This window comes from Myodes glareolus, chromosome 17, assembly GCF_982192425.1.
Source record: "Myodes glareolus chromosome 17, mMyoGla1.1, whole genome shotgun sequence".
Lineage (NCBI taxonomy): Eukaryota > Metazoa > Chordata > Mammalia > Rodentia > Cricetidae > Myodes > Myodes glareolus.
This window is the reverse complement of record NC_142042.1, coordinates 62,417,570-62,431,957: the sequence shown is the minus strand read 5'-3', so window position 1 is coordinate 62,431,957 and position 14,388 is coordinate 62,417,570. Positions and strand designations below refer to the sequence as shown.

The window sequence follows — 14,388 nt, the reverse complement described above, 5'->3', positions numbered from 1 at the left end:
GAGTTTGCTAACTTGTATAAAATAAAGAAAGGCTGTTTGCTTTTACTTGTTGGTTTTGGGGGAACTTCGTGGATCTGGGTATAACACCGAGCCTGCTTGTCTCTAGCAGAATATTCCTTTCCTTCCTGAGACTCCTTTGCTCCGTGCTTGTCACCAGTTTTTCTCTGGGTTTGCTTGCCTTAGCTTTCACTTTGCAGCTACGGTGGCACAGCCAGGCTAAGGAAAAGAGCAGGTCGGTGCCATCCCTCTCCAGGTTCTTTCCCCGACTGCCCCCCCCCACACACACACTCCCCGCCCCAGACAAGATTTCTTCGTGTAACTCTGGCTGTCTTGGTCGCTCTGCAGACCAGGCTGGCCTTGAACTCACAGAGATCCTCCTAACTTTGTTTCCTGAGTGCTGGGATTAAAGGCATGCAGCACCACTGCCTGGTTCTCTCTGGGTTCTTTAAGATTATTCTCTGTGTTCCCCAGATTATGGGTATCAAATCAATAATAGTACCAATAGTAATATAGTAAAAGGCTGTTCACCGTCAGAACTAGGAGAAGGTGGAGGGGCCCCTCTACCTTAAAAACATCTCTCAGTAACTCCGGCACCGTAGTTTTAAGGAATTACTATTTGAGAGTTTCAGACATGTTTTGATTGTACACACACACACCAACTTTCCTGCATCATACTTCAATATGGCTTAGTTGAGTTCTCTTGGATCATGCAGTATCAGTTTGATGATGTTTTATTGTGTTGCTGATTCTCCCTTATCTGCTTCTTACGTTCATTCAAAACCAAAAGCATGGCTACTATGGTGAACAATAATCTTCTAGACTGTACAAAACACATAAAGATTTTTGATTGTCTTGTGTTTTCTGTAAGTTTTGCCTAAGAATGGCCAAAGCCCCATAGTTTACCAGCGTGTACCTGGGTAATAGTCATTTATCACAGTATCCTGGGGTTGGATCCAGCTTTCTTTGATTACACAAAGGATGTGTTACACAGCACTATCCTCTACGTCAAACAACTGCCATCTTCGTATGCCAGCTGTGTCTGCTTATAAAAGATTGTCACATGGGGCTGAAGAACTGACTCTGGTTAAGAGCAGGACTGCTCTTCCAGAGGACCCAGGTTCAATTCCCAGCACCCACACCAGGCAGCTCACAACCACCTGTAACTCCAACTCCAGGGATCTCACATTTCTGGCCTCTTCTGACTTCTTCATGCCACATGCTCACACATACATAGTTAAAAATAATAAAAATTTTAAAAACCAAAACAGCTGAGCTTGCTAATTACTGGCATTCCTTCATAGAACAAGGGGGTAAGGAAGGTCATTAGACCCTCACCTAAGTGTTCAACCAGTTGTATGCAATTCTTCCCTAATTGCCTGTGGTCTGCAGCTGCTTTTTGGTCATGCACACTTCTGTCTGTAACCGTTCACCTAAATGCTGTAATCAGTCCAGTAAACTCACTCACCAGGGTGAACTCTGGTGAAATCAAGCATTGGTTTGTACTTGGGACCTTATGAGGAGGTGAGAGATAATACCCACCCCTCACCCCAAGGAGAAAGTTCTCACAAGTGGCAAATTTATTTGGTAATGTTCCTGTGTCTTGTGCTATTAAAAAGGAAAGAAAACCACTAAGTAGGAGATGATGTTAAAAGTATACAAAAGTGAAAATATTCTAGTAAAAAAAATTATATAAAGATTGCGATGGGTAGATGTTTTAACAGGATGGTACATATGGTGTGTAAAAGATAAGGCTTTATGGATATGATAATAAAATTTCTAAGGTCAAAGATAAAAACACTGAAAGCAAACTGTGTTAAATCAGTAGAGTTGATTTTTGGTTTTTGTTTGTTTTGTCTTGAGACAGGGTTTCTCTGTGTAGCTCTGCCTGTCCTGGAACTCACTGTAGACCAGGCTGGCCTCAAACTCACAGAGACTCACCTACCTCTACCTCCTGGGTTCAAAGGCGTGTGCCATTATACCCTGCCCTGGAGTTGGTCTTCATGGCTGAGAGCTGGGGATGCTCCTTGGTGTATCTCTGTATGACTGTGTTCCATTCTGCTCTGATATAAATAATGCTGGTTTTTGAAAGAAAAAGAAATAACAGAGTTCCTGGCTGCTTTCGATACAAAGACTAGCTTAAAGAACAAAATTGTATGTCTAATCAAGTTTTATTTAAGATTGTTCGGCTTTTACTCAAGTTTTATGTAAATAATACACAGTGGTTAAAAATACCAGCCTGGTGAAAATGACCTTCTGTGTCTTCAGTAACCACAGTTGGAGGCCTCTATGGATATGGCCAGAGGTAATCTTTTAATGTTCCCTAAGTTCCAGGGGACTGTGGGGGCATCTCCTGAATTGTCCTATAACTGTGAGGAGGCACCTGTTCTCTTGTTCTGAGAGGCCATGGAGACCTCATCCAGTGAACTATAACCTCTGCACGGTCTACAAAGAGCATCAAGACAGGGAAGTTTTCCTCAATGCTTCCAAGAAGCACGGGCTTCTCCTCACATAGAGGGAAAAACTGGGGAAAGGAAGGTTAGCACAGCAGAGGGTCCTCTCAGATTCTCAGTGGACTTGACAGTGTGTATTAGTTACTGTTCTGCTGCTGGGATAAGACGCCATAACCAAGGCAATGTACAGAAAGGAGAATTTACTCGGGGCTTACGGTTCCAGAGGGAGAGGAGTCATCACCATCACGGTGGGAAAACTTGACAGCAGGCAGGCTGTGGCCGTGTGTCTCTTGACAGCAATAGAACAATAGCCAGACACTCTTAGTTCATAATGAACAGTCGATAACTTGTTTATCAAGACATACTTTATGCTGATATTCAACTGTGCTGGGAATTAAAGGTTCAATTCAAAACAACTCCTGAGTATTCCTCCCTTAGGGCCCTCCCACCCTCAGGAGGATTCACTTTTCTGTAAGAAATCTATCCAAGCAAGAGCAGAATGATGGGTTGGTGATGAGGTCGTGGGAGCTGGGGACAGCAAGGGTCTCTCGCAGGAGGAGGGGCTGCAGGGGAAGTGCTGGGTGGCAGAGGCAAAGGGAGTCAGAGCTGCCGCTGGGGTGGGTTATCCAAGGGAAATGTCTAAAGACTTTAAGGGGAAAGAAGGCATGATGCGTGAGACTGTTAGTTTCATGGAAGAAATCATGTGTTGGATGATACAACACAGCATAGACCGAGGACCATACAAAACAGAACATAGCCCTGGGGAGATGCTTGGAGGGTAAAGTGTTTGCCCTGTGTGAGGACCCGTGTTCTGATCTTCAGAATCCATGGGAAAACTGGAGGGGAGCTGGCCTGCTTGTGAGCCCAACACATGGGAAATGGAGACGGAATCCCTGGAGTGGGCTGGCTTGTCATCCTCGCTGCAAGAGCAAGCTCCAGCTCCAGCTAGAGATTCTGTCTCCATAGGGTGAAGAGTGAGTAGGGAAAGACCCAGGGTCAGTCTGGGGCTTACATATATGTACACATATATACACATACCTGTTTGAACACACATACACATCACACACATGTGCTTGAACCTGCATAAAACACACATACACAAACACTATACTCATGTGCTTGAACATGCACACTACACACATATATACACATACACATGTGCTTGAAACACACACACATCATACTCATGTGCTTAAACATGCACACTATACACACACATACACATACACACACACACACACGCATGCGCACTTGAACACACATACACACCACATACACGTGCCCAAAAAAGTCTAAAACATTGACTGACATGCCAATCCCTCGGGTTCCCTGTGGCAATTCTTAGGTTTTGATGGCCATAAAGGGGGAGATGTTCAACATCACAGATATCATGTTGGGATCACTGGCATAGACTAGTCACTACGACGTCCTGGAGTCTACTTCAGGCCTTCTGCATGCAGAAAGTGGCAGTGGCTGAGGACTCAACCCCCTCCTCCTCCATGACAGTGCTCTGAGGACAGGCTCAGCATTTTATTTCTTGGTGCTTCAAGAGCTCCTTTAGGAGCATCACAGTGACAACAAGCAACAGTAGTGAGACGCTACTCAGTAAATCTCACTAGTCTCCATGTGGCCTTGGAGAGTGGGGGCCAAGCAAGCAGAGTGAGCCAGGCTCCTCAAGGGAGGGCTCAGAACATAGAGGAGGGGCTTTGGGGCGAGCCTTCAGATCCAGATGTCAGAACTGCAGTCACCCCCTGGGTACCGAAGCTCATGAGCCAGTGCTGGACCAAGGGGCTCCTTCCCGAAGTCCACCAGAAAGTTAGGGTTCAACTTGAGCCCTCCATTTACAGTGTCTACATCAATTTGCAGCATCACAGAGCCTTCCCTGGAAGAGGAGGAAAGGGTGAGAGGTGATATGTGACCAGCACCTCCACCCCAAGATTTGGTGAGGATAAATGAGTTCCTGGGGATGGGCAGGGCCCACAGTGGGCCGTCTGTCTGGTAGGGCACAGGTGGAGTTCCTGAGTTGTCCTCAGAGCCCACACGATCCTTCTGGAGAGGACTGGTGGAGAGGTGATCCTGGACATGCTGCTCACCTGATGAGGTCAGGGTAAAACTGCTTGTCCCAGGCACTGTACAGTGACGAGGTGACATAAAGACGCTTCCCATCCAAGCTGAGCTGGATCATCTGAGGGCCTCCAGGGACTCGTTTTCCCTTGGGGAAACGAGAGGTCAGGCTCCAAATGACACACAGATTGACTAAGGGGTTGGCACATCACCTGGATCCCAAGAGCATCCCCCCAGCTTCTCCTTGAGCATGGATCTGAGGGGCCAGTGAGGCCAGGGCGATGTTCTCACCTTGACCACTAGGGGCTCCGGCTGACACTTTAACTCTTGGTCCTCCAGCACCTCCACAGGGCCTCCTTTAACAATGCTGCCCCCAAGGAAGATCTGGGTTCAGGGGTGCAGAGGACAAAGGGGGACAACAGTGAGATACAGTGACGATTAATGTTCACTATCAACCTCACTGGGTGTTGGGATCAGCGAGGACACGCACGCCCTGGAGTGTCTGTGGGGCATTTCAGAGACCTTTAATCAGGAGGGAAGATGCACCCTGAGCAGGAGTGGGTCGGATTCCAGGGCAAACAGAAAGGGGAAGACAAGCTGAGGCCCAGCATCCAACTCTCTGCCTCCTGTGGCCGCACATGTAATGTGACCAGCTGCCTCCCGCTCTGCCCCCACACCTGACTGATGGCCTCTGCCCCTGCTCAAAGCCTGAGCAGGGAAAAACCTTTCCTTCCTTTGTTTCTGTGGGATATTTTGTCACAGAGGTGTGGACATTACAGAAGAGCTGTTCTCCTTCATTGTGTGTGTGTGTGTGTGATAGCAAGTGTGTATATGTGTGTGTTAGCATGTGTAGACTATGTAGACCAGGCAGGCCCCAAACTCAAATCTGCTTCCCTCTGTCTCAAAGTTGATGCATTTTCTGTGCTCAACATGACTCTACAGTCGTGAGTCTGTATGTTGGCTCACATTTTTGCTTTTCTCGCCCCTCCCTTATCACCCCGGAGAACCTTCCCGTCCTCTCCTCCACTAGTGCCTCTACCTGTCCAGCAAGGCGTGGCTTCTGTGGGTTAGAGATGTCATACTGTCGAATGTCCCCATGCAGCCAGTTGCTGAAGTAGAGGAAGCGGTCATCCAGGGACAGCAGGATGTCAGTGATCAAACCTAAGGAGTGGGTTGAGGGGCTTTAAGGAGTCCCTCTCCCCAGGCCAGGACCCCACCTGCTGACTCCCACCCTCTCCCAGAACTCACCTGGCATTTCGGGCAGCAGCCAGCCCTTCACTTTCTTGGAGGGCACCTGGATCACCTTCTCCACTGACCAGGTCCCTCCCTACATTGGGGAAGGGAGGCAGGAAGTGGGCTGAGAACTGGGGACAGGGAGGGAGCAGACACTGGGCCTTGTGGCTAGGGTCTCCTTCTCTGCAAGCCCCTAAGGCAAGGAACATGACTGCTTCACCATGGCCCCGCCCTGGCTTGTCAGAGTGGCTGACAGAGATGCTCACGACATACATTTTTTTGTTGTTGTTGTTTTGCTTTTTGAGACAGTCCCATGTGGTCCACGCTGGCCTCAAACTCCTGTCCCCCCGGCCTCCACTTTCCAAGTGCTGGGGTCACGTGTGTGCCACAGGACCACCTTAGGTTTTGTATGAATGTATCCCTATGCCCACTTATGCTTCAAGCATCCCTACCAAAAGCCATGCTGAAGTGTAGTTGCCATTGTGAGTTATTAAGAGGTGGGTCCTTGACTGGGTTTTTGAGACAGAGGTCTCACTGTGTAGAAGAGGCTGGCCTTGAACCTGCAATCTTCTGTCACCACATTCCAAGTGCTGAAGCTACAGGTGTGAGCCATTCTGACTGGCTAGGTGGGACCTTTTAGTATTGTTTATTGTTTTTATTCAGCTTACTTTTGTTTTGTTTTATACGTATGAGTCTTTTGCCTACGTGTATGTCTGTGTACCACATGTGTTCCTGGTGACTTTGGAGGCCAGAAAAGAACTTGTATCCCCTGAAGCTGGAGTTACAGGCAGTTGTGAGCCGCCACGTGGATGCTGGGAATTTAAGCCAGGTCTTCTGGAAGAATGGCAAATGCTTTGAACTGCTGAGTCATCTCTCCAGCCCCTGTTTATTTCATGAGACAGGGTTTCACTATGTGGCCTTGACTGTCCTGGAACTTGCTTCCTAGACCAGGCTGGCTGCCTTTTCAGAGATCCTTCTGCCTCTGATCCCCTAAGTGCTGGGGATAAAGGCATGTCCCACCACCTTGAAGTAATTAAGGCAGAGGTCACGGAGGATGGATTCAACTATGAGAGGATTCATGGTTATCTTGAAAATGAGTCCATTTATAAAGTCACATGGCTTTCTCAACCTGTGATGTCCCAGGAGGTAAAGAGTTCCCAACCACCAGAAGCCATTCCTTAACCTTGGAAGGCCTAACTTCAGACCTATGAGCTATCTATTCCTTATCACTGTCCTGCCTGTGACGCTCAGTTGCTCAGTTATAACAACAGAAAACAGACTTAGGCAAGGTGGAAATTAGTCTGGCCCAGAGAGAAGTGAGGTTGACCATGTATCAGCGTTTCTTCCTGGAAAGCCTTAGGCTGGTAGGACCAACAAGTGTGGATGCTGAAGCCTGGGAGGAGGGCCTGAGGAGACCCCTGTGTGGGGGCGGAGTCTCAGACTTACCTCATTCTTGTAGAAACGCTGGATGGTGGAGCTGAGGGCACAGCCAACAAAGCCCTGGGTGGCATCTGGGTCATGCAGGAAGCGGACCTCTAGTGGGGCGAGCCCATCCTTCATTTTTAGGGTCTGAATGACCTCACGACGCTGCCAGTCCCACACATGTAAGTGGCTCCCATACAACCCTGAGATGGGAGGGGACAAGGACCAGAGGCTGGGGTCAGTCAGGATGCAAGGGCACAGGCAGAGGCAGGGCACCAACTAGGATGAGAGCTGGAAGTGGGCACCGAGGACTCTTGAGCCCTGGTGCAGGTTAGAGACCTGAAAACTGGCAGGGGTGGGGCGGGGAGGGGAGTGAGCCAATGCTCCTGGCAGAGGAAAGGTTATTCTTGTTATTCTCACCGGCCTCCACGTGAGCAGGGTTGAAGCCATCTTTGAGGACATTGGGAGCTGCCCACTCAGTGCTGATCATGACGTTGTGTCGTGGTTGGTACCAGAAGTCATAACCCATAGGAACAGCCTCTCCAGGCTTCTCCCATGTGCCTTTCACCTCGAAGGTCTCCCCATCAAGCAGCATAAAACTCCCTGAGCAGGGAAGAAAGGGGAAAAGGGACTTAGGTGGAGGTGGTGGGTCATTGCTGTCTTTTCCACCCAGCTGGTCAGATCCTTGAGTTCAGATGCCTGCATGTCTGTTTCAGAGATGATGGGTGTGAGGTAGGGCCCCTTACTCTGTGCGCTCCCTCTTAGAAATGTTTCTTCTCTAAGAACTCTGGGGAAATGTCCTCCTCTTCCTCACACAGAGAGCTTGGGACTTGGCCCCTTAAGCATTATTTGTCCAGGCTCCCACAGCTACCGTGGTATTCTCCCTACAGTCTAAGCTTCCGTGTGCAGGTAAGAATCCCAGGCAGCCGCAGGTGGAGATCCAGTCATGGAAGCCAGCTGTCCTTCGTGAGCTCAATACTTTTTCTCCCTCCCTTCCTCCTCTCCTATTCTCTCTTCTCTCTTTTTTGACACAGGGTTTCTCTGTGGAGCCATGGTTGTCCTAGAACTCACTCTGTAGACCAGGCTAGCCTCAAACTCACAGAGATCCTCCTGCCTCTGCATTCCAAGTGTTGGGTTCAAAGGTGTACATCAATGTGTTCAGAAAATTTTTTCTAAAAGTTCACACACCTACACACACACACACTCTCTCTCTCTTTCTCTCTCTCTCTCTCTCTCTCTCTCACACACACACACACACACACACACACATACACACACAAATGGCTGTGAAGTTTGCTTGTGAATTCACCACGGCAGACATTACATGATATACTTGCTAGGTTCATGTGTGTGTTCACATCTTCATGGCCAACTCCTGACTATGCCTTCTAGGAAACTCAGCAGTCACAGCTCATCTTGTGTGAGTGTCTGTGTGTTGTTATTGTAAGTGTGTACTGAGTATAAGTGTGTACTGAAGGTTGAATCTGAGACTTCAATGATAGGCAAGTGCTGTATCACTGTGGTGTATCTCCAACTTCTTATTTGTATTTTAAGACAAGGTCTTGCTAAGATTCCCAGGCAGGCCTTGAACTTGTGATCTTTCTGCCACAGTCTAAAGTATCTGAAATTATCTCCTGCATCATCAGACCCAGCTGAGCCTCGTCCCTGTAGGAATAGACGAGATAACTGAAGTCACTTGCTGACGTTTTAGACATTGGGTGGACTCGGTCAGCCAGTTCTCCCCGGCCCCTCACTCTATTGCTCCCCAGGCCTTGGACCTGCTCCTACACAGACAGATGTTTCCCATGCCTCTTATCTGCTGAGGTTTTGCCAAGTCCACAGTGCCAGCAGGTACCTTTGCCATTACCCTGGGGATCCCCCAAGGTGCTGATCATCACCTCTCCGCTGGCCAGGCAGTGGCTGGTGTGCAGATTGCCCACGTTGCACTTGGAGTGGATTTCACTGGGTTCAATGACCTGGAGGAGGTGAGGAGTGGGGTCTGAGTTTACAGAGCCAGGAGTCTCTGCCCCCTCCTCCCATTCTCCCTGCTTTGTCTGTGAACCCTGTCTTCTTTTCCTCTCCCTGAGGGAGGACAGCAGGGATTCAATCTGATAACTCAGAGCACTGCAACAGAAAGGCAGGGAAGCCATCACTAAATCCTCAGTCAGAGAGCATCAACTTTCCCCATCTCTCTTGAAGGCACTCCCAGCACCTGGGGCCCCTCCCATGCCAGTGTTGGCTCTGCATCCTCAGCAGCCAGCTGTGAGCATCTGGTGCAGAGGGCTTGTCCAATGCAGTGTTGAGAGGAAGGCCTGGAGCTCCTGCCTGAGGAGGGCCGTGAGCTCCTAGCTGGGTGGGGAAGACGGGTCTCTCCTCCCCCTCAAAAAGAAGCCTTGTCTTCTGACACCCAGACCACACTGCTGGACGGTGCCAGCCCAGCAGGCTCAGGTAACTTCTGAGGTCTCCTCTCCCTGCTGCTGAGCCAGACCCTGTATAAGAGCTGGAGGCAGCTGCCCAGAGACTGTTGGACCAGCAGGTGCAAGGGTCTCCAGCCACAGGACAGAAAACTTGCCTTGTGCAATTTTGGGGCACGAGGGTCAGAGCCCACGTCCACCACATAGAGGCGGGAGGAGATGAAACTGGGTAGCATGAGCTTGGTGCGAGCCTTGGTGCTGTCCCCAAAGCAGCTACTGCAGGTGTTCCATCCCGAGTGGTGCAGCTCATCCTTCAGGTAGGGCATGGGCAGCCTGTGGATGACCTAGGGTGCAGAGGGGCAGGAAGGGCTGCTTACCCAGGCCGTGCCTCTCTAGACACCCTTTGGGCTTGGAACCCAGCACAGGCCGGGTTCCAGCTCAGCACCCAGGGCAGTGAAGGCTTCCAATGCCATTCCAAGGGGGACAAAGAAGGGTGGAATTAGGGAGCCAGAGCTGTGCTGGGAGTCTTAGGGGAGCCAGCGACCAGACCTCACCTCACCTGACTATAATGGGGAGACTTTGGGTCAACATCCACAGTGGCCAAATAATCTGGGGCCTCAATGCCTGTGTTTCGGTAAATACAGGGCAGGTAGACAATCTCCTCCCGGGGTCCTGGGGAGCAGAGAGAGGGTTATGGTACTGAGCTGGGCAGAGGCAGCCCAGGTGAGCTAAAGGGCTAAGGCTAGGCCTGAAGTCCTCAGCCCTACTGTGGGGCTAGCCGAGGGTGCTGGCTCACAGATGTACAGTTACCTTTCATGGCCTCAAGAGGGGTAGAGTAGCCTGGGCCGCACTTTCCGCATTTTGTGGCTGTGGAAACAATGGGAGTGTGTTAGCTGGAGCCTTTCTGGAGCGTGCAGTCTCCCTCTCTCCAGCTGTGATGCACACCTGGCAGACAAGGGACAACTCACTGTGGCCTGGATCCTTTTTTCCGCCTCACCACATTGGCCTTTCCATTCCCAGCCCCCAGCTCTGATGGGTGTGAAGCTGTAATGGGAGAGTGGAGTCATATGACCAGAGAGTGGCCAGATATTCCCGCGGGGTGGCAAGCGTTTGGACTGAGGCTGTGTGCTTAAGAGTTATGGCACTGACTTCCATTCCATCTCAGCCAAGATGGCTGTTCATAGGAATGTGAACAAATTATCTAACTCAGTTTCGACTTCATCTGTGAAAAACAGGTAACGAGAGGCACAGTGGGCTGGGCATTGTGACCACATCTATAGGGGCAAAAGCAGGAGGGACAGGAGTTCAAGACTAGCCTTGATATACAGCAGAAAACTGAGTAGGGGTGCATGCCTTTAACCCCACCATTGGGAAGGTAGAGGCAGGCAGATCTATTTGAGTTCAAGGCCAGCCTGGTCTACATAGTTTTGGGACAGCTAGGGATACACAGAGAGACCCTTTCTCAAAACAACAAACAAGCAAAACTGATTTAGGGCAGCTGGAGCAATGGCTCAACAGTTCAGTCCCCACCAGGCCACTCACATTCACCTGGACGGTCAGCTCTAGGGAGGTCAAATGCTTCTGACCTCTGCGCACAAGTTTACTCAACAGCACATACCCACACCCAGATATACACGATAATTAAAACCAAAATAAATCCAAAAGAAAAACAAAAGTATCCAAAACCCAACAGCTGGGGGATGTAGCTCACTGGTAGAGGGTTGCCTAACACTGAAAGGCCTTGAGCTCAATGCTCAACTGGACAAATCAATAAAACAACAGATAAAATTCCCAAGAGGCCCTTATGGGCAGTCTTCCTGATGTCTGTCCTTGAGGAAGAGTTTTCAGGGAATGGGACCGGCAGCAAATGCTGCCAAATTTATCCAGGCCTGGGGTTGGGACTTCCTGTGTGGGTCCTGAGCCAAAGTGCAGCTGGCCACACCCGGGATTATGCAACCAATCCAGATGAGGGGAGAAGCATCTGTGTTTGGTCAAGACTGATAACCAGCTGTGTGTCCTTGGGCCACTTTCTACTTGCCTAGACACCACAGCTGGAGGGAGAGGCCCTCCTGACCCTCCATTCTGACTAGAAAAGTCACCACATTCACAAGACAGCCACCAGGATTCCGGGCTGACAGCCTGGGCCAGACCTTGGAGGACTGGAACAGGGAAGGGGCTGATCCTGACCTGGAGTTCACAAGAACTGGGCTCTCCCTCCTGCCCCGACCCAGGGCCACAAGCAGAGGCAGGAGATGGGTTGGAGAGATGGCTCAGCGGTTAAGAGCAATGGCTGCTCCTAGAGAACCCAGATTTGATCCCCAGCACCGCATGGTGCCCAAGAACTGTCTGTAACTGCAGTTCCAGCACCGCATGGTGCCCAAGAACTGTCTGTAACTGCAGTTCCAGGGCATCTGGCACCCTCTTCTGCCTCCTCCGGCACATGGCATACATGTGGTGTACATAGATGCCAGCCACACATCCAGACACACAAAATCAAAACACTAAGAAAACAGTAAGGAAGCAGTCGAGTCCAGAGCAAAGCCTTCTGCTGCCTGGGAGCCCCAGGTCAGGAGAGCACAGGAAGTAGGGAGGCTGCAACAGCACCGTGGAATCCAGAAACCGGGCTTCATCTGGAAATTCCTGCCCTGTAGCTTGGGTTGGCCTCCCACTCACCAAGGTCCTTCTGCCTCAGCCTCCTGAGTACTGGGTGACGGCCATGAGCCACCACCCATGTTTGGGGAAGGTGAAGAGAATCAATAAAAACCATATTTGAAGCCCAGCACTCCTGAAGCAGAGGCAGGAGGATTTCTCTGAGTTCAAGGTCAGCCTGATCTACACAATGAATTCCACAGTCAAAAAACCACACACGCAAACAAAACCCCAACAAAACAACAACAATAGAGGAGCTTGTTTGGGGACTGGACAGGTGGCTCAGGGGTTAAGAGCATTTGCTGTCCTTGCCCAGGACCAGGATATGGTTCTTAGCACCCACAGGGCACTCACAACTGTCTGACACCTGGCCTCCATGGGCACGAGACACACCTGTGCTGCACATATATACACATAGGCAAACACTCACAAAATAACAACATTTTTAAAAGAGGAAAGACATGAAAAGGATTGTCCTGTTATCCCAGGGTTTGGCTCCAGGCTGCTAGCTTGTCTTTCTTTGTAGGGCGTCCTCCAGGCCTAAGCATCTCCAGCTTTCTGAGTTTGGGGAACTCAGGGAAAGTTCAAGTGGGTTTTCTCTGCCAGGCTGGCCACTGGGGAAGGGCCATCTGCAGGGGACCTCAGCGTCCCTCCCAAACCCGAGCTCTCAGCCTGACCGCAGGAGCTCACAGGCTAAAGGACGAGAGCTGTGGGACTTGGGAGGGACTGAAGCAGCTCCTCAGGGGGCTTGTGTGGCCACCCTAACCTCCCAATGCTCTGGTGATGTGGAGCAGCTGGAGAGGTCTGGGCTGTGAGGCTGTTCTGTGCCTGCCCAGCAAGAGACAGACCCAGGGTCTGTTTACAGGGATGACACATATTGTCACAGAGATACTGGGGCTCTTCCCAAGAATCCCCACTCCCATTGGAGTTTCTCAGTTAGAAAGATGCTCCCCTGCCCCTGTCCCCTGCCTCCTACCCATGTCTGCTGCCCCTGTCCCCTGCCCCCTTCCTGTCCCCACCCCTGCCCCTGCTCAGGAGCACTGTTGCCTGCTCCCTGCTCCTGTCCACTGCCCCTGTCCCTGCCCCTGTCTGCTGCCCCTGCCCCCAACCCCTGTCTCTGCAGAGGCTGGGCAGGACTCCCAGACTACCTCTTCTGCAGTCCTCCCTGCTCCTTCCTCAGAACTTGAGCTGGACTGAGAAGCATGAATGCCTTTGTTTGAGCTGCGTACGCGCATGCCTGCAGTGTAGAGATGAGAGTCCAGTTCTTTCTTCACTACCCTCTCCAGTTTTGAGTCATTTCCTGGAGGAAGGAGGACCCTCTAATCTTAGGGTGAACTATCCACGGCTTTGAGAAGCCCCTTTCCTTACCCATGCTGTTGGCTGACACTCTGGTCCTGCAGGATTTGCCAGGAATGGGCAGAGCTTGCCAGAGACCAGTGCTGGTGTTGGAGGCAGACTGCACAGGGAAGGGGCAAAGGGAGGGAATTTATGCAACCAATTGGGGGAGAGGTGGGGCGAGGGGAGGGACCTGGCTGCTCTCCAGGGTAAACTATACAGGGCTGCTGGCCAGGATGCTATCAAGTGGCCTGGCCATTCAAGTTACAGGGCATGTGGTGTGTGAGTGTGTGTGTGTATGTGTGTTTGCACACGTAAATACTTCCGTGCCATTAGTGGGTACCTATGTATGTATCAAGTTTGTGTGCCTATGTAACATTCTCCTGTGGGTTCCCATGCATGTACCTTTATGTCGGTATCTGCATGGGTGTGAGTTGGTGTGTGCCTGTGTCTCGATGTGTACATGCTTGTGTGTGTCCATGTGAGCAGGTACCATGTGAAGAATGTGTTTATATGTCTGCAGTCACATGTTTCCATGCTTTCAAATGCTCATCTATGTGTTTGGCCCTGCCCGTGGACATTTTGGGGTACCCAGGGCTGTGGACCTGTTTGTTCCTACTTCTACATCCAAGGCCAGGTTTCTCTTAAGATTGCCTTCTTTGTCCAGACGTCCATGCTCCAAAAGGCACATTCTTGCTCACCCAGACCCTCGCCCGTGTCTTTCCACAGCAGCTGCCCAACAGAGCCAAGGTGGGAGGGAGAGCCTAGGTTCCACTTTTCCCAGAACTTCTCCTGAGCCTTGAGCTTAGCAGTGGGAGAAA

General features: G+C 50.6%; 1 protein-coding gene across 1 annotated transcript; it reads right to left on the bottom strand.

Moving 5' to 3' along the window:
- Positions 1-3,965: 3,965 nt before the first annotated feature.
- LOC125396071 (methanethiol oxidase) lies at positions 3,966-13,714 on the bottom strand. The gene is made up of 12 exons (XM_087897784.1): positions 13,601-13,714; positions 10,394-10,450; positions 10,143-10,255; positions 9,742-9,927; positions 9,025-9,145; positions 7,590-7,772; positions 7,194-7,372; positions 5,763-5,841; positions 5,554-5,675; positions 4,806-4,898; positions 4,544-4,662; positions 3,966-4,332 (listed from the first exon to the last, which is right to left on the bottom strand). The coding sequence occupies exons 1-12, from the start codon at positions 13,602-13,604 to the stop codon at positions 4,170-4,172; spliced, it is 1,419 nt and encodes a 472-aa protein (XP_087753910.1). The 5' UTR covers positions 13,605-13,714; the 3' UTR covers positions 3,966-4,169.
- Between the last annotated feature and the right edge of the window lie 674 nt (positions 13,715-14,388).